Raw genomic sequence first — 24,461 nt, 5'->3', positions numbered from 1 at the left:
CATAATCAATGTCATATTCTTGAGAGTAACCTTTAGCAACAAGTCGGACTTTGTATTTTTCAATAGATCCATCAGATTTAGTTTTGATTTTATAGACCCAACGAGAACCAATGCACGTTTTCCTGGTGGTAAAGATACCAATTCCCAAGTACGAGTTTGATGCAGAGTAGTAAATTCCTCAACCATAGCATCCTGCCAAAGTGGGTCACGAACAACCTCTCTATAGGATAAGGGCTCAGAAAGACGATGAATAGAAACTAAAAATGAAGCAAAAGAGCTAGAAAAACAAGAGTAGAAAAATCTGGTAGCTTAGTAGACTTACGAACACGTGTAGACTGACGAATAGGAGGAGGAATCGTAGTCTCACGAGATGATTGGGAAGTCGTAGGAGGAGGAACAGATGTATCAAGAACCAAAGTACCATAATCTATTGAGCTGTCAGTGGAAAACCTGCAAAATGCATTATCTAAAACTTGAGTAGCGGGTGGTGCTTCCTCAATGTCAATGGTGAAGGGATCAATGTGAATAAGATCAAGCTTGGTTATATTATGAGGACTAGCAAGAATAAAAAAGAATGGAATATGCTCAAGAAATACAACATGACGAGAGACATATAACTTTTGACTAACTGGATCAAAGCAACAATATCAGTTTTGCCCTACGCCATTGCCCAGAAAGACACACAAAGCAGACCATGAGGACAATTTATTACGCTCGACTTGAGGTCGAAGGACAAAACAGGTAGAACCAAAAACACGCAAAGAAGAGTAATCAAGAGCATATCCATACAACTTCTCAAAGGGTGACAGACCTGAATTGTGTGAGGTTGGAATCCTGTTAATCAAATGAGCAGCAGTAAGAATTGCTTCTCCTCAAAAAACGCTAGGAACATCGACAGACAATAAAAGAAAACGGGCTATTTCAACAAGATGCCTATGTTTTCTTTCTGCAACACCATTCTGTTCGGGGGTATCTGTACAAGAAGTTTGATGAAGGGTACCATCGGAAGCAAGTAAATTAAAAAAATCGTTAGAAGTGTATTTTCCTCCCAAATCACAATGAAAACACTTTATGATAGCCAAATGTTCAGTTTTTATAAGAGCTCTGAAGTTATTAAAAATAGAAAGATAATCAAAACGATGTTTCATAAGATAAACCCAAGAATAACGAGTGTAGTCATCAATAAAGGAAACATAATATCATGACCCCCCTTTTGTGGTTATAGGGGAAGGTCCCACACATCAGAATGAACAAGATCAAATGGAGCAAAAGAAAAATAAAGACTTTTATAAAATGATAAAACATCCCCATCATCACCTTCAAAACATCCCCATCATCACCTTCTCCAGCAGCTCCCAACCACCATCCAAGACGGCCCCATTGTCGCCTTCTTCAGCAGCCCCAATCACCGAAAAAAAAACAACCCATTCCAGCCCCTAAAACTATCCATTGCAGCCCCCTTGTTGTCCCATCTTCTTTTCCATTCAATCTGCAACTCACCGTCCATAACAGCCCCCTCCAACAATCCCTCTCCTTGCTATCTTTGACACCCAAAACGTCCTCCATTGACAGCCCTATTTTAGCCCCACTTCACTCCCATTCCTTCCTTTGGACAGCAAGCACGAGGAACTAAAAGATAAGAGGAAGGGAAGATCGAATAGGGGGGTGCTCAACCAACAACATGTCACTTTCATCCCCATTCTTCTTTTTTTAAGTTCATTCCCATTTTGGACAGCAGTCCTTCACACCACATTCGTTTTCGTCTTGTTCTTCATTAGCTCAACCATCTTCACGTTCAGCCACATCTTCACACAGTCACGTCCACTCCACAAGCAGCAACGTCCCCAACCTCCCTCTATTGTAGCTCTTGCTGCAACGCCTAAGTCACCACTTCATTGCAGTCATTGTCGCAACATCATCTCCATCAAGTCTCTATACCTCTCTTTTTGGATAGCATATATCCATCCTCTCTCATACATTCGAGCAGTAAGCAATCAAAGACTCTGAAGGAACATCACGTAACTCGACTCTTGCAAGTGGTAAGTTCATTTGTTTTTGTCTCTTCTTACGCCCCTTTAATCGTTATTTTATGTGTGGGTTTTTCTTCATGAGTGTTAATTTGTGAATGTGCGTGAGTCGACTCACTGATTTATGTGTGTGCACATGTGAATTTCAAAATCATTTTTTAATAAAGTGGCCATGTGAGTCAACTCACTAATTTGTGTGAATATGGGAATTTCAAAATTGAATTTTTAATAAAGTTGCCACGTGAGTTAACTCACTAATTTCTATGTACATTGGAATTTCAAAAGTGATTTATTAATAAAGTCACCACGTGAGTTAACTCACTGATTTCTATGTACATTAGAGCTTCAAAAGTAATTTATTAATAAAGTGGCCACGTGAGTCAACTCACTGATTTGTGTGAGTACGAAAATTTCAAAATTGAACTTTTAATGAAGTTGCGACTGAGTCGACTCACTACTTTTTTATATACATGAAAAGTTAAAATAATTTTTTTTAACAAAATAAGCATGAGTCAACTCATTGATTTGTGTGTACATATGGGTTTAAAATCGATTTTCTTTTTAATAATAAGCATGTGGATTGACTCATTGATTTCTATGTACATTGGAATTCCAAAATTGATTTATTAACAAAATAGACGTTGAATTAACTCATTGACATGTATGTGTGCATAGGAAACTAAAATTGAATTTTTAATAAAGTTGCCACGTGAGTTAATTTACTGATTTTTGGTGTACATAGGAATTTCAAAATCGATTTTTTGATGAAATTGACATATGAGTTGACTCACTGATTTTGGTGGATATTGGGGTGTGAAAACTTATTTTACTTTTCAAAATGTTGTCAATGAGTCGACTCGCCGATTTATGTTCACGTGACAAAACTGGATTCTTGAAAATTCACAACTTGCTAATTTCGGGGATTTATGGGTTTTTCTTTGATTTGTTGATTTTCCTAAAATCATGGTTTTCTATTCTTGGAAAATTGATATTTATAGATTGCTAATTTGAGAAATTCAATTTTGATAATTCTCTAATTTGAAAAATCCCTTTTTAAAATTTCTAATTTTGAACTCTCAATTTAGGAAATTTCTAATTTCTAATTTAGAAATTTCTTGAATTCCCAAATTAGAAGTTTCATATTCTCAGTTTTCCACTTTAGAAAGTTTTCACAAATTCATATTTTAGTCGATTTGGAAAATCTTCACATATTTGGATTTGTAATTGAAATGTTGCCATGTGGACTTTGAAGCATAGACCAGAATTAAGGTTTTTTCAAATATTTCCATCTTTATGCGAAATTCGAGAAATTATATGATATTTGGGGAATATTGGCCTTGAGATTCGTTTAACACATTCGATATAATTTGATGATGATGGTGACGAGATTGGACCATAATCTTGACTTTAGTCTCTATCCGTTGACCGTAGGACAGTTTGGATCGTAGTAGAGACTGATCATCTCGATCGGGCGGGTTCGGTGCCTAACACCTTTCGAAACCCGTAATCTGACCCCTTACCCATTTCTCTGATCCGTGGACCGACCCGATCTATTTTGGAGTTATTTTTGGTTCCTAGACCTGAACTAGGTGGCGACTCCTTATTCCCTAAAAGTCCCAAATTTATCAATCAGACCCTTATCCACAATTTTGTGGAAAATGGGTCAAGGCGATTTTAGTTACGACGCAAAATTATCCCACGTAATTCCTCAAAATCATCACGGAGGGCCATAAGAAATTGTACCAGTTGTTGCTCGTCTCTACGAGCGATGTAAGGTGAGAATGCTCGCAATTCAATAGATTCTATAAGTTCTAAGTGGTCCCATAATTCTGACATGGCAGAATAAAAATCCTGAATACTTATATCCTTCTACTTAAGAGCACAAATATCTGTCTCCAACTGATACTGTCTTGCAAAGTTAGACTGCGTGTATAATCTTATCAGATGATCCCAAACCTTTTTGGCAGTCTCATACTTTGCCAACTGAGCACCTTTAGAGTGCATAATAGAATTATTGATCCAAGTGATGATCTTCGAATTATCAACTTCCCAAACATCCAACGATTCTATATAATCAGTAGCCTTGTCTGTAGGTTGAATTCTTGTACCCGTAACATAATCCCACATAGATTTGCCTCGCAAATTTTTTTTTTTTTTATAACAGAACTCCAATACGAATAATTTTTTCCATCTAATTGCACACTAATCGACTGGAGAGAATCATCTTTACGAATAGCTATATGAGAAAAAAAAAATAAAGAAGACAAACAAATAATTACCAAATAATAATGAAATCAAACTGAGATGCAAAATCAAACCAGAATCCAATCAAGACGTGCGAAAGTGAGCAAATGGTAATGAAAACGATTGTACGAACGTACAAAAAAAAATTCTTCAACAACAAATTTCTTCAGAAAAATTTTCGAGGCTTCGCTCCGAACCTCAACAGGGATACGTTGCCTCCCGCACTCCCCAACGAACTCACCGTGGAGTTTGATCCACGAAAGCTGTGGCTAAGAATAATTATTCTTCAACAATATGAACAAAATCCATAAGATAGTGGCTTTGATACCATGTGAAAACCAAGAGAAGCTAGGGTTTTTTATTCCAATAATCACGTAATTGTTATGTTACATAAAAACTGAACTATATATAAAAAACATAGAATATAGGAAACCTACCAACAATAGGATATCTACTAATAATAGGAAACAAGAAAAATAAATAAAAATAATATAATCTAATAATGAGGACTTGAGAGTATGAGATTTCTCGTGGAAAATGAGACGTTCTTAAAGGTTTTGTGAGTAATGTAATCCAACCCTAAAGACTTTGAGAAATAACATAAGATTTGTGTGTGAATGCCTTTTAATTTTCAATCTTCTTGAGAGTAAGTGATTGAATCCGATATGGAAGCTCTAGAATCAAATCATTTGGCTAAGTTATGTGTGTTAGACCATGTGACATATGATTTTGGTTAACTTTTAGTGATAGGTGTAAAGTGAATTTTGAAAATGGATGAGGGAAAGACATGAGGAAAGGTGGTAATGGATTTTCATGTAATTATCTCAAAAAATTGAGGCGAATGATAGAAGGCAAAAAATAATTTTGGGAGGGTGAATATGAGAATGTTATGTGTAAAGATAAGCTTTGGACCTTTGGTATATATCTCACAAAAAGGGAATGACATGTGGAAAAAAAGGGACCAAGTGTATGTACTAAGCTCTTTGACTTTTGACGGCAATTTGAGAAATTTTCAAACCTTTTGACAAATTTACCAAAAATCTTAGGCACTTTTCTTTTGAGCTTAGTCTCATAGGGGTATACAATGGTCCTTGCCTAACTAGCTCTTTTTGGGAAGGGCGATGGGCCAAAAAAATGAATTTTAGGGTTGTTGGACCTTTAGTTTGGATACGGGCTAGGATGGGTGAGGGTTAAAAAAGCTTTGGTTATGGGCTTAAATGGATGTTATGGAGAGTTGAAAAAATGGCATGGGTTTTTAGATTTTTATTGAGGTCAAAGATTATGAATTTCTGGAAAGGCTTTTTAAGCTTCTTTGGAAACTTTTTTCTTGGGTCAAGATTAAGCAATTTGAAGTATCCATAGTTGCCCATCTTTATAAGAGGTGCTTTTATTGAGGATGACATGAATATGAGTACTTTGCAAAGGCCTGCAACGAGGCGAGCTACTGGACGTAGAGGGACTGGCAGAGGTGGTAGTCAAAGTTGTGGTAGAGGTGTGTTAGACACTGGATTCCCGTAAAGGCCAATGAGCAGGTGCATGATACTTTGCTCCTTCATGGGCTAGGATATTAATTATCCATGTACGTGCGGATGGATGTTCTCACTTCTTATCCACTGGCTAGCTTAAAAGGACGTTGCCATGTGTTTATTGATACTACAAAGCATTTTTTCGACGATATCAAAATGCAGTTTGCCATTGTCAAATTTGATTCCTTCTTTCGCATTCCTCCTTTCTGGGCTGACTATCCTCTTTTCCTTCGTATGATCAAGCGGTGGTTTTCAGTGACACACACCTTCCATATGCTTGAGGTAGAGATGAACATTAGGTTGTTAGATTTTGTAGCGATCATCAGTATCGCCATGAAGGGGTAGCCTTTACTATCTTATTCTTTTACTCATTTTTTAATAATACCCATCTAACTTTACTATCTTTCCTCTTTAACTCAAAAGAGGATGCCCATGCCTATAAAACTCTAAGTACATATATAATAAAAACACAACGGTGAACCACATTTCCTTTAACCCTCACTTAAAGATAGGTTGAGATTTAATCTTCCTAAGAATTCACTTCTCTTCATTTTTAAGATTACCCCTCCAATTTTATTACATTTCCTTTATTATGTATTTTTTATGAATATCCTTCCAAATTTACTATCCTTCCTCTTCTGGCCTATTATCTCTAAAGGGGATGCTTGAGCCAGTATCCAAAGGTAAACTCTCTTGCATATAAGATATATCTCTACATTGAATCCTTTTATAGGACTAGAGTTTGCCTGTGCCTACTGTACGAGCATTCTCTTTGGGATTAAAGGGGTAAAAGAAAAATAATAATAAAGTTGAAAGGGGTATTAATTAAAAATCTTTGGGGTTAAATAGGTAAGTGAGGGAAAATAATAAAGTTGGAGAGATATTATTAAGAATGAGAGAGAATAGGGAAGATAATAAAGTGGGTTAAAGGGGTAAATAAGGAAATGTAGTAAAGTTAAAGTGGTATTATTGAAAAGGGGTAAAAGATGAAAATTAGTAAACTTGGAGAGATTATTGAAAGGGAGGGGCCGAAGAGAGGAAAAATAATAAAGTCCAAGGAGTGAAAAGGAAAGGGTAATGTCGACTTCATTCCAATGTAGTTGGATGGGACATTTATCCCTCATAACTGTTGTTGGTGTGGGATCCATCATTTTATTTTATTATATATATTATAGTTTGCCTTGTGCCTATGATACATGCATTCTCATTGGGGTTAAAGGGGTAAAAAAAAATGATAGTAAAGTTAGAGGGGTATTATTAAAAAAGGTGGGGTGGAGGGGAGGGGAGGGGAGGAGGAAACTGAAAGGAAATGAAGTCGAAGGGGAAAGAGGAAATGTGGGGTAGTGTGAACCCTACTCAAAATGGGACATTTATCCTCCCACAAAATGTAGCTTAGTGAGACCTACCTTACTAACATAATAAGATTTTCAGCCTTATTAAGGGTCGTTTTGCTTAGATTACCACCTCAACAATCCAACACTACCTCTAAGTTTCATAAAAAAAACTCAGATCCAAAAAAATAAATAATAATAATTCACAAAATAATTTCTTTTAAGCTTGATCCAAGGTTTTGAAAATGGACGGCTACCGAATTTTCATGTAACTCCCAAACTTAAAATTGAAATTCAACGGTAAAAAATAATTTTTTTGAATTATTTTATTTTATTTTTAAAGTTGATAAAATTTTGTCCTCTACAACTTTGAATTGTTGGATCATGTTTTTGGATGCCACAAAGTGAGCCCAACGACCCTTCGTGAGGGTGAAATCCTTACTAATTTAGTAAGGCTAGTTGGACTATTTAATTACATAGATATTTTTGTTAGAAATTTAATGATATTAGATGGATTGTATCTAATAGTAATTAATACATTAATGATAATCATTGTTTTAAATAATTGCCCCAAGCACAAAATCAATCAAACAACCTCATTCTCTTCAATTGATTGTAAATGAGTCCGACTAGCCTTACTAAGTTAATAAGGATTTCACCCTCACTCTTGGTCCTTGTGCTCAACTTGTGGCATATAAAAACATGATCCACTGCTTCAAGGTTGTAGCAAATAAAATTCTATGAACTTTGAAAAAAAAATCCCAAAAACTATTTTTCATGGTTAAATTTGAATTTTAAGCTTTAAAATTATTTGAAAGTTTTGTAGCCATCCATTTTCTCAAATCCTTGGACCAGGGTGAGGGGATCTGAGTTTTTTCGAAGTAACTTAGAGGGCTGTGATGTTGTATTGCTGAGGTGGCAATCCATTTGAGCAAAACGACCCTTAGTAAGGATCAAATCTTTACTAAATTAGTTAGGAAAATGTTTCTCATTGCAAATAGGGTATTTTGATCATTAAAAGGTAGAGCAATCAACAAACCTTCAATAATAAGTGGGCCCAAAAGTGTATCCATGTGCGAAGAAGCAAGTGTGAAGTTAGATAATAGTACTAAACTCCTGAAGTAGAGGATCCTCACTTCAAATTTGTAGGTGTCGATTTATGAACCACCAGATGTTTCTTTTGGGCAACTTCAGCTTGGATTCTATACTTCTGTTCTTCCATGGAGCCAAGCCAACGAACCCATCAAAGATTTTTAACCGAACAAACACTGTGAGAAGGATTTTGGTATTGGGTTTTCAGTCCGAGTGAAAAACACTACAATGGGAACTTCTTTGCAGAGATTTTTGAGCTTTGAGTTTAAAATTAAACCTCCATTGAAGAAGACAAGGAGGAGAGCTTCCATGGAAATATCTGCTTTTTCTTACAGGAAATTTATTCACTTTGCTTTGGAAGAAACCCAAAAGCATACCCATTTAGTTCCTTCACCTTTGCAGGTAAGGTGTGTGTTCACTTCCTGTGTGTGTGTGTTTAGATTCTTGTTACTACTTTTTGTAGAGTGTTTTTTCTGAAATATCTTAATTTGGAAAATTTTTTGGTATGGATCTGCTAGTCTTGATGTTGGACGGGTTATTCATTATTATTTTATTTTTAATTTTTGGTCAGGTTTTCTCTATTTTGAGTTAATTCTAAATATGTGAAGCACTTAATTGGGAATTCTAGTCTTGGTGTTGGATGAGTTATTAATTATTTTTAATTTTATAGCTAAGTTTCTAATTTTTTTTTTTTTTTTTTGCTATTTTTTTTTCCACTATATATGAGTTGTAATTCTATATATGTGAAGCTCTTAATTAGGAATTTAAAATAAACATCGAGTGATAATTTTTATTTTGTCGAGGTACATATATATTAATAAATATATATCAGTTTTACAACTTCCCTTTAGTGGGCAGAGCACAACTAGAACCATCACGAGTGGTGAGTGGGCAGATCAGTTGCCAACATAAATTACAATCACTTCAAGTTGATCTGTTAATTGGTGAAAGTTTGAATGAAGAAGGATATTTTTGCAAATGGAGTGACAATTGAGCTTGATATGCTTGGTGTGTTCGGGGAAGATGGGATTGGCTGCAATGTGAAAAGCAGCTTGATTGTCACAATGTAATTGCATATTGGTAGCAATATTGTGTGCAGAATATAAACATCCAAACACTCACAGATAATTGTAAGAAGGTTGTGTTCTAGAAGGGTCCCATGAGGAGTTTTACTAGAGAGATTGAGCACGGGTATTCAATTTATTAGGTAGGAAACAATTAAAACACATTTGATGGTTTGCTTGAAAATGCAAGGCACAAGGAACTTCAATCAAGTGTTAGTGTTTGTGCTCGACAACGTTGTTTTGTTAAGGGGTTGCCACACAAGTTCGTTGATGGACAATTCCCTTTTTTTTTTTTTTTTCCAGTTCTAATTTGTTAGTTTGTTCAAAGGAATTGAGTTTTAACCACAGAAAACAAATTCTTTAGAAAATGATATATTTAAGACTTGTATTGCCTTAAATAAACAGAAGTGCATTGGGAAAAATAATCAACGATGGTGAGAAAATAATGTGTGTTGGAATAGTCCCACATTGCTTGGGTACTATTGGGATGTGCAATGTATAAAGTGGGGGCAACCCTCTCCGTGTAAGCCGGCTTTCAAGGTTGAGTTAGGCCCATGGACTTTAACATGGTATCATAGCGGGTGTATGGGTTGGGTTAGTATCTCTAGCCTTGCGTGGAGGAGGAGAGCAGAGTGTCTCTAGCCTTAGCACTGAGGGGGAGTGTCGGAATAGTCCTACATCACCTGGGTACTATTGGGATGTGCAATGTATAAAGCGGGGCAACCCTCTCCTTGTCAGCCGGTTTTCAAGGATGAGTTAGGCCCATGGCCTTTAACAATGTGGACCCCAGTGTGTGAACACCCCCCCCCCCCCCCAAAAAAAAAAAAAAAAAAGTGCTTTCTATTGCAACCCTACACAAGTATTCAACATAAAGATGCATATCCAATGATCTTGGATGTTTACTTATTTCAGGTATTTGAACATTGAAATTTTCACGGTAGGCATGCAAAGCCATGATAACAATTTGGACCTTTATTTATTTTGATCAAAATCTATTGCTTTAAAGTATTTTTCTATGCTTGACTAGTTTAATAATTTGAAGTGCTTTCGTTTTGCTATGATTAGCTCCAAATGTGCAAGCTTTGTTGTTCTGCTTAACAGAATCTTTAACCATATTTCTTATTTTTGCTTGATATCAAATTAGTTTACATCACAGAATTCTAACCTTTATTCACTCAGTTTAGTATGATTTTTTGTTGTGATCTTTATGTGTATTCCTGATGGTAAATTTGCATTTTTATCTTTTCAGGAGCAGTACGGCTGCATCAAGTCCATGGATGGAAAAGCAGAGCTTCAAATGCTATCATTTAAAGCTCCCAAAATTCGACTCCTCCGTAGTTTGAGCATTGACGGAAATGAAGCAATGCAGGTAGTATTCTTTAGTAATTCTCTGTTACATATATTGGATGAAGCTCTTACTATAATCCAGTTTTATGTTTGGACTTTTGATCGAAGAGGTCTTTTATTACCATTCAATGTAATTGTTGGCTTGAATTATTGTGTGGGCTCCCTTAATGAAGCTGTTCATTCCATGGAAGGAGTCGCCCCTCAACTTAACTTCCAATGATTTGACCTTCCCATTCTTTCAGGACTTCGTTGTAGTCAGAAATTTTTGGACTAAACTAAACAATATAGAACCCCGTTAGTTAGTATAAGGTGTAGATGTTGATGATGATTAAAAATCAATAGCCAAACTTCTAAAATTGTGTACAAGAATTTTCCTTTTTTTATTTTTTAATACAATTCTTCCAAGGAAAATGAAATTTGGACAGAGGCTATGGTAATGGGTATGACAAGACCATATTTGCATGAGGAGGTAAGACAAGAAACCATGATGTCAAAGAACCAATCTACACGTCGGTTTTATTGACATAGAAATAATTTATTATAGAGCTTTTAGTTAATTTGGTGGTTGTTAGGGAAAAGAAAAAGAGGAGCAAGTATATTGACTTTATTAAGGACATGTATGCTGGAGTTGTAACTGGTATTAGAACAATTGGTGTGAGATAAGGACGTTTTGAGTTATATATTTTGGTTTATTCTAGGATAGACCAAAATCCTTATATATTTGCCCTAGTTTTATGGGTGGATTAATCACTCATATTCTAGTAAAAGTTTCTTGTGTTGTTATTTGTGGTAGTAGTTTTGGTTGATGAATAATTATGAGGGTTGAGATGCTAGTTGAGAATGACTGGCATGGTATTCCCCCAAAGAAACATTCCGAGCCAATCCAAATATTCCCTAGATATTCAATGTGACCAAAATTGGGATTTCTGGCAATGTTCCACAAAGACATTCCAAAATGAAACGAAACTTTGAACCATGATCCCATATCTTTACTAATATAATGAGAGAAGGCAGAGTAGAAGTGGTTCGACAACAAAAATTGAGTGGCCATAAATACCCCCACTTTTATGTTTAAATTTAATATAAATAGGGTCATTTTGGTAAAAAACCAAGAAAATTACAACATGTTGCTTGGTTTTCAAATTTCAAGAGTGTCCTTTTTTTACATGCGCGTTTGCATAGGCCACCTTGTAGTCCCTTTTAATGAACAATGTGTGCCAGAGTAGTCTCTTAAGCCTGCATTTCTTTCTTTTGGGCACCATCTATTATTTTGAGATGCTCAAAATCATTCACATCTCTCTTCTCCTGATCAAGCTCGTGTAACTTGTTTTCTGCAGGTTTTGGATTTTGCGGTGTTTCCTGAACCAGAATTCGACCTACCCATATTCTGTGCCAACTTTTTTACTGCTGCTAGTATGAACATAATTGTTTTGTGAGTTAACTCTATAATTTTTTCCAATTTTCTAAAGCATGACACACTGCCAATATTTAGTCTTATACAACTATTTTTTTAGTTTAGTTTGGAGAGATCTTTCTATTTTCACTAAACCAAGTAACAATGCTGACATGATCTTATCTTGCATGAAACATAACTTTTCCTTTCAATTTATGAACAAGACAAGTCGGTGACATCTTTGGATGAACTTATTTCGTTGACTAGATAGCTTGTTTTAATGTGGTGGTTTGGGAAGTGTTGGTTGGAGGTAAAGAAGTGTTGATTTCGTTTGAAGTTTTTAATATCAGTTTGATAGAGTGGTTCATAGTTCATACAACAACTCTTGTTGGCGGTTCTTAAAAAAGAGACTACGTAGACGAGTTAGATATGACTCATCCATATTTTCATGCCTTGTTCCGAATGGACTTGTTTTACATACACACAAACTGATTTTTAGCTATTGGACATCCCAAATGGCATAGAAATTTATTTTTCTAGCAGTAGTCGGTTGTTAACAAAAGTGAGTACCAACTTCAATGTTGTTCATTCTCTTGTTAAGATACCTCTTGGAGGATATATGGTGCATAGTAGTTGTGGACACGGGAAATCCCTTCTTTGTATGTGTCTTGAAGAAGAAAAAAAACTCAAAAAAGGGAATCCATCAATCAACAGTGAAACTTTCTGCAACAATGTTGTTGATGTCCTCTAGTATGCAATGTTTTTACACACCTTCAAAAAATCTGCTAATGTGGAATCCCAACAAAAGGATATGTCTGCTTTGCAATTTTATTATTTCGTACATTAACTCACACGACTACCTTTATTTGTTTTTATGCTAAAATATAAAAATTATACATTCTAACAATTCTTACTGTAAAAATCTTGTAATATTAGAAATCTCATTTCATTTAGCATTGTGTAAATACTAAAATAATGATATACTTAAATGAACAAAAACTTAGAAGCATGGTTTGGAAATATTTGAGGGAATTACCCACATGTGCCTCCATGTCCTGAATTTGGGAAATTAAGATTTGTATCTCGTATCATACCAGTGTCCTTGTATCTACGTAGGCATCATATAAATATCTTTAGATTGCCTGCAAATTTGTGACTAATCATGGACTAATAGTATGTATGAGTTGTATGACTGCGGGGTTTTTCTTTTTAATATTTTTTATTTGAGCACTGGCACATTTTTCTCTTTAAAATATTCATTTATTTAAATGGGGCAAAACATAACTTTCGTTTGTGCGAGAACTGACTTTTGGAGCGAAACGCAACTTTTGTTTGTACGAACTGACTTCCGCACACATTATATGCAGATTTCACTTAATCGTAAGTTCGATATCTTCCTTTTCCGAATTCTTTGAGATCCTGCATGTGGTAACTCTGGCTATCATCCCTTTTAGCTCCAAACAAATGGCCAATTAAGCATTCTTGTTGTTTATGACAGTTTAAACTCCTGAATTTTATGGGACTTTTCAACTGTCTTGAAGCTTAGTTTTGATTGGCAATTTCTAGGGACCTTAATCCTTTGCATGATGTCATCATTCAAAGTGATTACAAGGAGAAGTACTACAAAAGCTTAGTGCCTCTTGGTGTCAAATATGCCGAGGTAATGGAAATGTCAAGAACTATTTCATCTTCTATCTCATAGTTATGGATCAAGCTTGATTCATTTTGTAGAGTTTTTTTTAAATCATAGTGAGTTTATGCAGCTTTTACCATGGGGAGGCAAGTTAACAGGTGAGTCTTTGAGATTTTTCTCACCAATTGTCATATGGACCAAGTTCTCTTCAAGCCAATACAAGCATGATGTCTTGTATTCTGCATTCATGGATTACTACAAGGTATGAACTTCTAGAATTCTTTTTTATTATCTGATTTACTATATTTTGAAGGCTAGTCATACATGATCTAATGGATCATAATCTGTTAATATTTATTTAGAGAAGCTGCTATTGGCATCCCAACTCTGTTTAGAGTACTATTTGTTAGACATAGGATTTTATACGAGCCTAATCCTTATTGGAAATAATCTAGTTGTTAGTTTAGTCCTAGATGTTTTTTAGTAATAGTTTTTTACTTATTTCTTAAATGTAAAGGCAGTTTTGTCTTTGAACTCGTTTATTATTATAAATTCTTGCCAAGCTTTCAGATTGAGACTTGAAAATTACTTTTTTACAATTCTTCTTGGTATCAAAGTATCTACCGACCCCCTCTTGAGTTCCCCTCTTCGGTTCTTGGGATCTTGACGTTTCTTCTCTTTCTCCCTTCTTCAATACCTCTAGATCTTGAGACCTAATAACCTAGTAGCAGTTTCGTTAGAAGGTGTCCCCTTCGGGGAAATTTTTTTTCCTCGATTCTAATACCCTTAATCGCATGTTGCGATAGGGATTTTATCCGTTTTTCATATTCTGTAATAGCTTTTTGCACTACATTTTTTTTCCTGCGATAGGTTTTTTCTACCTTTCATAGGCTGTTTGGTTCGATTTCTACATCTACGATAGGGTTTCAGTCTATGATAGGGTTTCTCCCCTTACTGCTGTGAAGTCCTACGGTAACAATTAGGGTGTTTGTTTGGTTGTGTGAAACCCTGCGACAACACCTAGGGCATTCTTTTGGCTTGCGGCAGCAGTTAGGTTGAGTTCTGTGTGGCTTGCAACAGGAACTAGAGAGGTATTGGGGGCTTGCGACCACAACTAGGGAGTATTCTGGCCTTGCTACAGTAACCTGGATGTTATTTGGCGGCTTACAACAGCAATAGACTGCTACTGGGTGACTTGCGATAGCAGCAGGATTTTTTTTTGGCTGCCTGCGATTGGGCGTCTGGTTGTTTGGTGATATGCACAACACCATAGCCGTGTTTGGTGGTTTGCGATCCTACTTTGGCGGATTGTGATAACACTAACCTGTTGGTGGGTGATCTGCAACTCTAATTTGGGGGTTTTGTGGTGGTCTGCACAGCACCACCTCCTTGTTGGGTGATCTTCGACAATTTTGGTAGTCTGCATAGTACCACAACCCTGTTTGGAGGTCTGCGACTCTAGTTTGGGGGCTTCTTGGTGGTTGCTTGTGGACTAGGAGCTGTCTTATTTGGGTTGTGTAAAGGTTTACAACAACAACAACAATGCTGTGTGGGTTATTTGTCTTCCTTTTCGTTGAGAGTTATGATATTGCGTCAGTCTTGGTCTCAGTTCGTAAGACTCTATTTGGGAAGTAAAAGCAAATTTGGATGGGTTTTGGGTACTGTTACTACTCGTTGTGGCTGCAGGGGCCGTAGTCATGGTCGAGGGAGTAATTTTATTTGCAGTCTTTGTGGGATGATAGTCCATAAGAAGATCCGATGCTTTCTGTTCTATCTTCATTTGTTGAGTTGTACTACCACTCCTTTGTAGGGGCATCCTGCTCCCCGTGCTGCCACTGTAGATTCCTCACTTATTCCCACCACTGTCTTTCCTAGCACTATTGATCTACAACAGCTTCAGACCCAGATTGCTACTTATGGTGCTGATCAGATCCATACTTGCTCATCTTCGACTGTGGTCTCAAGTATATCTTCTGTATTTCAAGTCACCCAGTCTGGTCCAGCTCACTTGACACGAGTTATTGATTTTGGTGCCTCTGATCACATGAACAGTGAGTCTAGCCATTTCACTTTATTTATTTTTCCTGATACTCATAGGGAGGTTTGCCTTGCTAATGGTTTCCTTACTACTATTTACGGTAAGGTACCATCTCTTTATCATCTGGTATTTCTCGACTCTATGGTCCATGTTCCTTACCTATCTCTTAATTTTTTGTCTGTGAGTATTACCGAATCTCTACATTGCTCAGTGATCTTTTTTCCTACTCACTGTACTTTTTAGGACCTAACTTCGAGGAAGATTTTTGGCAAAGGATATGAGAGAGATGTGCTGTACCTATTTGGATCTCCACATACTACTGTTCCGGCCTTTGTGTTATCGTTTTCTTTCGTTTAGGACATGTTAATTTTCAGCACTTATATTCTTTATTTCTTACTTTAAGAAATTCTTATAGTGGGCGTAAGTTTTAGTGTTCTATGTGTGAGCTCTCTAAATATACTCGAACTTCATATATCCCTCGCATGCATCGGTTTAACACTATACTTGATTTAGTTCATTTTGATGTACGGGGGCCTTCTCATGTTATTGCTTTTACTAGTCATCAATATTATGTTACATTTATCGGTGACTATTCTCGTTGTACTTGGGTCTACTTGATGTGATCTCGGTCTGAAGTGCTTTTGATTTTTGTTAACTTTCTTAAAATGATTCAGACCAAGCATATCATCACCATTAAAGCTCTTTGATCTAATAATGGAAGTGAATATATTTCTAATGGGATTTGTTCTCACCTTCATGAGCATGGTTTGCTTCACTAGTTTACCTGTCCCTACACTCCTGAACAAAACAAGGTGGCGGAACGCAAGAAATGCCACCTTATGAACATTGTCTGCTACCTTCTTCGAGGCATGCATGCTCCAAAATCATGTTGGAACATGACAGTCCTCACTGCGACTTTTCTTCTTAACCGTGTTCCAAATCGCATCCTAGGGGGACAAGTGCCTTTTCATGTTCTTCGCCCTAATAACTCCCTCTTTCCGATTACACCTAGAGTTTTTAGGTGTGCTTGCTTTATTTAGGACCTTACCCCTCATCGCACAAAATTAGATGACAAAGTCATTCATTGTGTTTTCTTGGGTTATTCATCCATGTCAAAGGGGTATCGTTATGATCATATTTCTCATCATGTCATACATTCTATGGATGTCATTTTTTATTTTTAAATGTTCCCTATTTTCATGCAACATCTTCTTTGCAGGACTCTTCTTATGATCCTTCTTGTATAGTGTTGACTTCTCCGATCTTCGATCCAACTTCGCCAGCACTTAAGGTTTACTATCGTCGTCTTCACCCCTCTCCAATCTTGCCAACCTTCTCCTTGAACTCAGGTATATTATCTCCTACCTCTGCTCTTATCCCATCTATTTCTAACTCTCACTTACCTATTGCACTTCACAAAAATAAGCGGGGGTGCGTTACTGATCATCCTATTGCTCAATTTATTTCCTGTTAGGGACTCTTTTCTTCTTATCAGGTCTACCTTACTGCTATTGTTTCTATTAGAGTTCTCTGGTCTGTTTTAGAGGCTTTGCGAGATCCTCAATGGATTGCAACCATGATTAATAAGATGGATGCTTTGCAGAAGAATTATACCTGGGAGTTTTTTTAGCTTCCCTCTAGGAAATGGACTATTGGTTGTAAATGACTTTTCAATGTCAATTATTTGGTGGATAGCACTGTTGATCAATACAAGGTTCGTCTAGTTGCTAAGGGATTTACATAGATCCCAGAAAAAGATTTTGGTGCTACAAGGTTCGTCTAGTTGCTAAGGGATTTACATAGATCCCAGGAATGGTGATCTGACTGAGGTTATCTATATGGACTCCCCTCCTGGGTTTCGTCTTTTGGGAAAGTATGTCGCTTTCTCAAATCTCTGTATGGCCTGAAGTAGTCTCTACGAGCCTGGTTTCATCGTTTTTCTGAGGTTATTTTATCCATGGTTCTCTAGATACCACTCAGATCATACTTGCTTTATTCGTCAAGAATTGGATGGCCGTTGCACCATTGTTCTGGTTTACGTGAATGATATTATCCTGACTGGAGATGATGCACAGTGGATTGACAGGGTAAATATGTTATTGGGTCGTACTTTTGAGGTTAAGGACTTGGGCTCTCTCAAATATTTCTTGGGGATAGAAATGGCCCGCTTTCACCGTGAAATTTCGTTATCTCAGCACAAATACACATTAGATCTTCTTCAGGATACTGGGATGCTTGGTTATCGTCTCGCTTCATCCCCAATAGATCAGAATCACTGTTTTCATGCTGACTCTTGTGATCTTTTATCAGATCCTTCTTCTTACAGAGACTTGTAGGTCGTTTGATTTATCTGACTAACACTAGATCAGACTTCTCCTTTGTGGTCAGTCAGTTCATGCATACTCCGCGTACTTCTCATTTTGATGCCGTTTATCGTATTCTTCGCTACTTGAAGTTGCATCCTGGTCTTGGGCATTTCTATTCTACCACTACTTAGTCGCATTTGTCTTGTTTTACAAATGCTAATTATGCAAGTTCTCTCACAGATAGGAGATCTACCTTTGGTTTCTGTGCTTTTTATGGTGATAACCTTATCTCGTGGAAAAGTAAGAAACAGATAGTGGTTTTTTGTTCTTTTGCTGAAGTTAAGTATTGTGTTATGGCCCTTGATACATGGGGCTAATTTGGCTTCGATCTTTATTGACAGAGTTGGGATTTTTTGTTTTTGGTTATTCTATTTTGTTCTGTGACAACAAGTCTGCTATCATGCTTGCCTCTGACTTAGTTCTTCACGAAAGAACTAAATATATTGTGGTTGATATTCACTTTCTCAGGGATAAAGTTCAATTTGGTGATCTTCAGATAGTCTTCGTACCTTTTTCAAATTAACTTGCCGACATGCTTGTTAAGTCTGTTGGTTCTTCTATCACTAATTCTCACCTTGTCAAAATTGGGTTTAGTTGATATATTTGCCCCAGCTTGAAGGGGAGTATTGAAAATAATTTAGTTGTTATTTTAGTCCTAGTTGTTTTCTAGTAATAGCTTTTTACTTATTTATTATATGTGAGGGCAGTTTTATCTTTTGACTCTTTTATTATTATAATTCCTGCCAAGCTCTTAGATTGAGACTTGACAATTACTTTTCTACAATTCTTTTATCATAATTATAAACAATTGTTGAAGTTATTTGAATGTATTATAATGCTTCGTAATGTTGAGGTAATAACTTGAACAAAACTTTCGTAATGTTTGAATGTTGTGTTTTATTCTTTCATTAGTTTGCGATAAATAATTTAGAAATTGGGGTGTAATAAGTAAAATTTTGGATGCCAATAACAGCTCTCTTAACTTAACGTGACAAGCTTGTTATTGAATGTGACAGGCTTGGCTTGAGCTTATGGACAAAGCTGTGGAGGAGACCAATGCTTCTCGGATTACTTGTAATCGTGCAGCACAGCATAAATATCTAACATGGAGAGCAGAAAAGGTGTTTCTTTTGGGTCCTTGGTCCTCTTTCATTCTTTTTGAGAGTTTATATTGCCTAGGGGTGCAACTTGGTTTGGTTTTGGGATCAAATTGGAACCAAACCAACCTAGGTTGGTTCCACTAAATAAGAACCAGAACAGAACCAAATTGCCCATGGAACTGAACCAAATCAAACTGAATTAAGGTCGGTTTGGTTTGGTTTGATTCAATAGGTTGCCAATACCACATAAACCTTCTTGAAAGCAACGTATAGTTTAATGAAAAATAAATAAATAAATATAATAAACATGAAATATTTCATATAACAAGCCATTATTCGATGTTCTAACTCCTAAGCAATAAGCACAATAAAAAAAAACATCAATCATCCTCCACCTTCTTTCATGCACCAATCCATAATTAAAATATACTTATTCATTTTATAAGGGTTCGGTTCTCGGTTTGGTTTGGTTCTATTCAAGCCAAATCGGAGAGCTCCTTTGAAGCTGCCGCCACTTGACGAGAAGGTAAAGTATCTGAGTGGTAATACCATAGAAATGGGAGCAAAACCCCAAAAGCCTGCTTAAGTATGAAAAAAAAAAAAAAAAAAAAAAAAAACTAAAACACAAAGAGCTTCTTTGGAGGAGGTGAAGAAGGAAAATGGGTTGTGGACATAAAAAAATAGAATGGTTATAGACACCCCAAATAGCATATTTAATTTCATTGTTTTACGTGTTATAAAAAATATTGGTGTGGCAATATAAGCACTTGTCCTTTTAATTCCACACTTGGCACCAAACCATAGCAATTGGCCATAGATTTTAAACATGTGGCTCCAAAACTATTTCCACTATACATAGAAAGCGAAATATAATTTAGAGCAATGTAGTTCAGTAAGGATCAACCATCTTAAAAATTTCTACTTACTTTCGTTATTTCCATCACCAATTTGATAGGTGATAGGTAGAGCTTAGGAGGTAGGGCATTGATTTCACATTTCGGGACCTTAAAATTTACAAAAAACTTGGCTCTTTGGCATAAGGCTTTGTTGTTGTTGGATGCATTTTTATGTCGACCTTACAAATTGTTTATATATAACTTCTTAATACCAGGATCCGGGTTATCAAATTTTGAAAAGGTCGATTGGAGAGAGTCGAGCAAAGGTATCGTTCTTGAATAAGCTTTGCAAAGTTTTCTCGTTTGATTATCAACTTTTAATTTCCCTCAACCATTTTCATTTCTCTACAGGAGTTAGTGAGGAGTTTCCTCTTCAATGGAGTCGATACTCTAAGTAGCCAAACATTTTTGGACTACTTTCCAGACTATCGTTCCGAGGATGGAATGATAAACGAGAAACGAAGCATGATCGGGAAGTCTTTTGAAACTCGCCCATGGGATACGGGAGGAGAATTCATTGGTAATGATCTTAACTGATGGTTATATTCTTCGTTTTTTTTTTTCCTTCATTGTCGAAGAAGTAAGATGTCAATGTCGAGTATGTTTGCATGATAGACTTGTAGCTCTTACTTGAACTTATTATATACAATAATTCTGATTTATATAAATTTTGACTCTGACATATATATGGATTCTCAGATTGTATGAAAAAAGCAATATTTTGTTAAGAAGCTAAACCAATACTCCAAAAAGTCTTAGATCTGTTGGAACGCATCAAATTTAAACCCTCGATCACTTAGGCACGTAACGAACCACAACACTCCATAACTTTCATTCTTGATCACTTAGGCACTTCTCGGCCTCCTATGGTAGTTCTTCCCATCAACTATCACCCATTTTATGGACCTATCAGGTTCCCTATGAAACTAAAATGATTGTGATGTGGGTGTTGTCTTAGATTAGTCGTAAACCGAAACATGCATCCTCTCAGCATTTGAAATCATTTGATTAAGTGTCGTTTCGAGTGTTTTTATACTCGAAAATGATCCAAAATTAATGGAGCTAAACTATACCTTTTACTATACATTCCTACCACAAAAATGTTAGGCCACCCTTAGGTCTTGAGTGTTACATTAATTTGAAGAAGGATCCTAGGGAAGCTTATTTAAAGGATCCTTGTAGGAGTTTAAAAAAAAAAAAAATTCACAAAACTCCTTGGGATTAGTAAAGTTATCAAATCAAGGCATTTGGATCCGGTTCAACCCGATCCAAATCCAATTATCTAAATGGTTCAAATATCCAATTGTTCTGACCCATAAAAAACTCATACCTCAACTGGTTTGGCTACTAAGGGATCGGCTTCCATAGGAACCGACTCCTTCAATCTCTTAATTCACAAGGTGGTTCAGCCTCCATAAGAGCCGACCCTTTCACTCATTAACATAAGATGGTTTGGCCTACTTTAGAGCCAACCCCTTCACTGGTTACTTCATATAGGGTGGTACGGCCTCTTCAATGAGCCATTTTAACCATTTCAGTATAAGGTGGTTCAACCCCTTCAAGGAGCCAACCCTATTTTAATTCATGATAAGGTAGTCGATCTCTTTGAGGAGTCAACCCTTAAATATAATATCTACACAAGGATCAATCCCTTTAGGAGAGTCAAATCTTTCTATCAAATATTATTACTAACACTTCAATTTAGAACTACTCAAGTTGTGTCATAGGGAAAAATTATGATATTGACAAAACAAACCTTAGGTACATAACACGATGGAGTCAAGTCGAGAAACTGAATATAGTCTTCGAGTTGGAGTAGTTACAAAGTAAAAGTCAGTCATTTTATCAATTATGAAGGCCAAGAGAATTAAAAAAAAAAGAGTTAATTTTCACAATTGAGTTTTAGTTTTAAATTGGAAGCTCAATAGCCATCCATTTTCAACATCTAAGATCAAGTTCAAAAAGTTTATTCTTTTATCTACATTTTTCCATGAAATCTAGAAGACTGTTGTTGTTGGATTTGTAAATTTGATCATCCATGTGGTCCCAAAAACCCTTAGTAAGATTTTAAATCTTATCAAGTTAGTCATGGCAGTCGGATTCATAAAGTAAGGTTTGTGGAGGTAACAAACCTATGGAGTAAGAGAATTTTTGTAATAAAATTGCAATACATTGCATTAGGGATGCATATGCTTTGGTTTAGATTCGGGTAAAATTGAAATCGAACCAAACTTGATCAGTTCTACAAGCTTAAAATCAAAATCGAACCGACTACCTCCTAGAACTGAACCAACCCAAATCAACCTTAGTTCGATTTAGTTCTCAGGTCTCCTAAACATAGATATCAAGACACCAATATTCAAATCTTACAGTTAAAAAATATACGATCATCAATGATTTCACTTAAAAGGCACAACAAAAAGAATGACATTGGCAATATAATATTAATATCTTTATAGTCTCAATTATCTACTAAATAACATGAGTGATTTTTCCAAAATTGAAACTCATTAGATGGTTAGGGCCATGTTATTTGGACCATTCAAAATTGTTAGAATACAGAAAGCAAACAGTAAAAGTTATTTTTTGTTAAATATATAATGAATTTGGTTCGGTTCTCGATTTGGTTTGGTTCTATTTTTTAGGATTCTCTGAATCGATAATCAAACCGACTCAATCGATTTTTAAAATTATAAATCAAAATTGAACCAATGAGCGAAAAAATTGAACCAAATCAATCCAAAATGTCTTGATTTGGATCGATTCTCAATTCGAATGGTGTGAAGTTTGAACTATTAAAACACATTATCCCTTCTTTAGATTATCTCTCATATATGGTAGGCCCACCTCTTATTAGCACTCTCCTGTTTAATTTTTGAAAAATTCCCGAATTTTTTATTTTTTTCAATGAAAGTATTATTCTCCAGATTATCGCACTATTCTGAATAATTCATGAATTTTATGTTTGAAAAGAATAAAACGCCTTTTTTTTTTTTTAATATGAATTTTTATAAAACTCGGTGGAAAAAAATACCACTATAACTTGTTTTATGTTGCAAAGTATAAACTTGTAAGTTGTGACATGTAAAACAAGTCAAATTTGAAGCGGTCATACTTCAAAATTTTGGAGGAATACACTTTTTTATGTGACAACTGTCCATTTTATCTTTAAAAAAATAATGACATATCCTTTTACATTTATTTGATATTACACCTTAATTTTTTAAATTGATGATTTGTCCTTTAACTTTGATCTTCTTTTAAAAATCAATGGAACAATAACTTCAATGTACTCATTATCACTACCATCATTATTACCATCACCATTAACATCATCAATTTCATCATCACCTTCGAATTTTTAAAATGAAAACAGATAATACACGTATGAAGCATATGCTTAGGGTTGTCAACGGATGCTTATCGGTTCGGATACAGCAATATCCGAATCCGAAATGTTTATCTGATATTTGAATTCGAATTCGAATCCGACGGATATTCTAAAACTCTATCCGAATTTGAATTCGATTATCCTATCAGATATTGGATAATATCTAATTAGAATTCGAATAATTTATATATTAAAAAAATACAATTTTTCCTTATCCAATTGATTTTTCATTATTAAACAAAACCTATTATATATTATATTAGGTATAAAATAAATAAAATAATATATATTATATATTATCTTGAATAAGATATTATTAGATTCGAAATGTTAATATCCAAATCTGATATCCAAAAATTTTGGATAATTTTTTAAATTCGAATTTGAATTTTCGACTATCCATTGACACCCTTACATATGCTGCATATTTTTCATTTATCGAATTTTTTGCCGAATTTTATAACAAAATATTATAATTCAAGATCGAATAGAACTTGAATTTTTGCCGTATTCCGAATTGCTAACAAGGGGTCACCTACAAATAAGAATCCCAAGTAATAAAATAAGAATTTTATTTTCATGGAAGTAAATTGAGTTGAAGTACTCAAACAAATGAAAGTCTGTCCCTTTGAACAACATCTGAACAAGCTTCCCAAGTAGAAAGGATTAGGACCCACCACTGAAGGGGACGAGATTTCTAGACTCCAAAACACAAAATAAGGGTTTTTTCTAATATTAACAAAAATGGGTGGATTTATTTCTAATATTAACCAAAACGTACAATATTGACCAAAACAGATTGCGTCACGAGTGTTCATGCACGTGTAAAATGCATGGAGATGTCAACTTATCTTTACAAGCACATTTTGCACGTTAAATCATTATTTTAATGGGGGTGTTGTTAACTTCTGCCTTAGGCAAGCATTAAATGCACCAACAAAATCAAAATCTAACTTACTACCTAAAATGCCCTTTTTTCTTATACCAAAAATGCCCTCAAATGATTATCTCCA

At 35.5% G+C, this 24,461-nt stretch overlaps 1 protein-coding gene across 2 annotated transcripts; it reads left to right on the top strand.

Moving 5' to 3' along the window:
- The first annotated feature begins 8,261 nt into the window (after positions 1–8,261).
- On the top strand, positions 8,262–20,725 carry HY2 (phytochromobilin:ferredoxin oxidoreductase, chloroplast / phytochromobilin synthase (HY2)). Of its 2 annotated transcripts, none has more exons than XM_086425654.1 (8): positions 8,262–8,622; positions 10,534–10,653; positions 11,969–12,063; positions 13,591–13,684; positions 13,788–13,919; positions 19,078–19,182; positions 20,273–20,323; positions 20,409–20,725. In XM_086425654.1, exons 1-8 carry the CDS (start codon positions 8,449–8,451, stop codon positions 20,592–20,594), a joined length of 957 nt encoding a protein of 318 aa, XP_086281780.1. In that variant the 5' UTR covers positions 8,262–8,448; the 3' UTR covers positions 20,595–20,725. The 2 variants fall into 2 exon arrangements, with proteins under 2 accessions (XP_086281780.1, XP_086281781.1); XM_086425655.1 differs by having other exon boundaries at positions 8,487–8,627.
- The last annotated feature ends 3,736 nt before the right edge of the window (positions 20,726–24,461 follow it).

Source organism: Akebia trifoliata, chromosome 15 (genome assembly GCF_017979445.1).
Source record: "Akebia trifoliata isolate Shusen 1 chromosome 15, ASM1797944v1, whole genome shotgun sequence".
Lineage (NCBI taxonomy): Eukaryota > Viridiplantae > Streptophyta > Magnoliopsida > Ranunculales > Lardizabalaceae > Akebia > Akebia trifoliata.
This window is presented reverse-complemented; position numbering and strand designations above follow the sequence as displayed.

Excerpts from the sequence above, each read along its gene's own strand:
- HY2 (XM_086425654.1), top strand. The coding sequence starts at position 8,449 with ATGGGAACTTCTTTGCAGAGATTTTTGAGCTTTGAGTTTAAAATTAAA. Across the intron at positions 13,920-19,077 it reads CATTCATGGATTACTACAAG|GCTTGGCTTGAGCTTATGGA; the intron begins GTATGAACTTCT and ends TGAATGTGACAG. Across the intron at positions 20,324-20,408 it reads TTGGAGAGAGTCGAGCAAAG|GAGTTAGTGAGGAGTTTCCT; the intron begins GTATCGTTCTTG and ends ATTTCTCTACAG.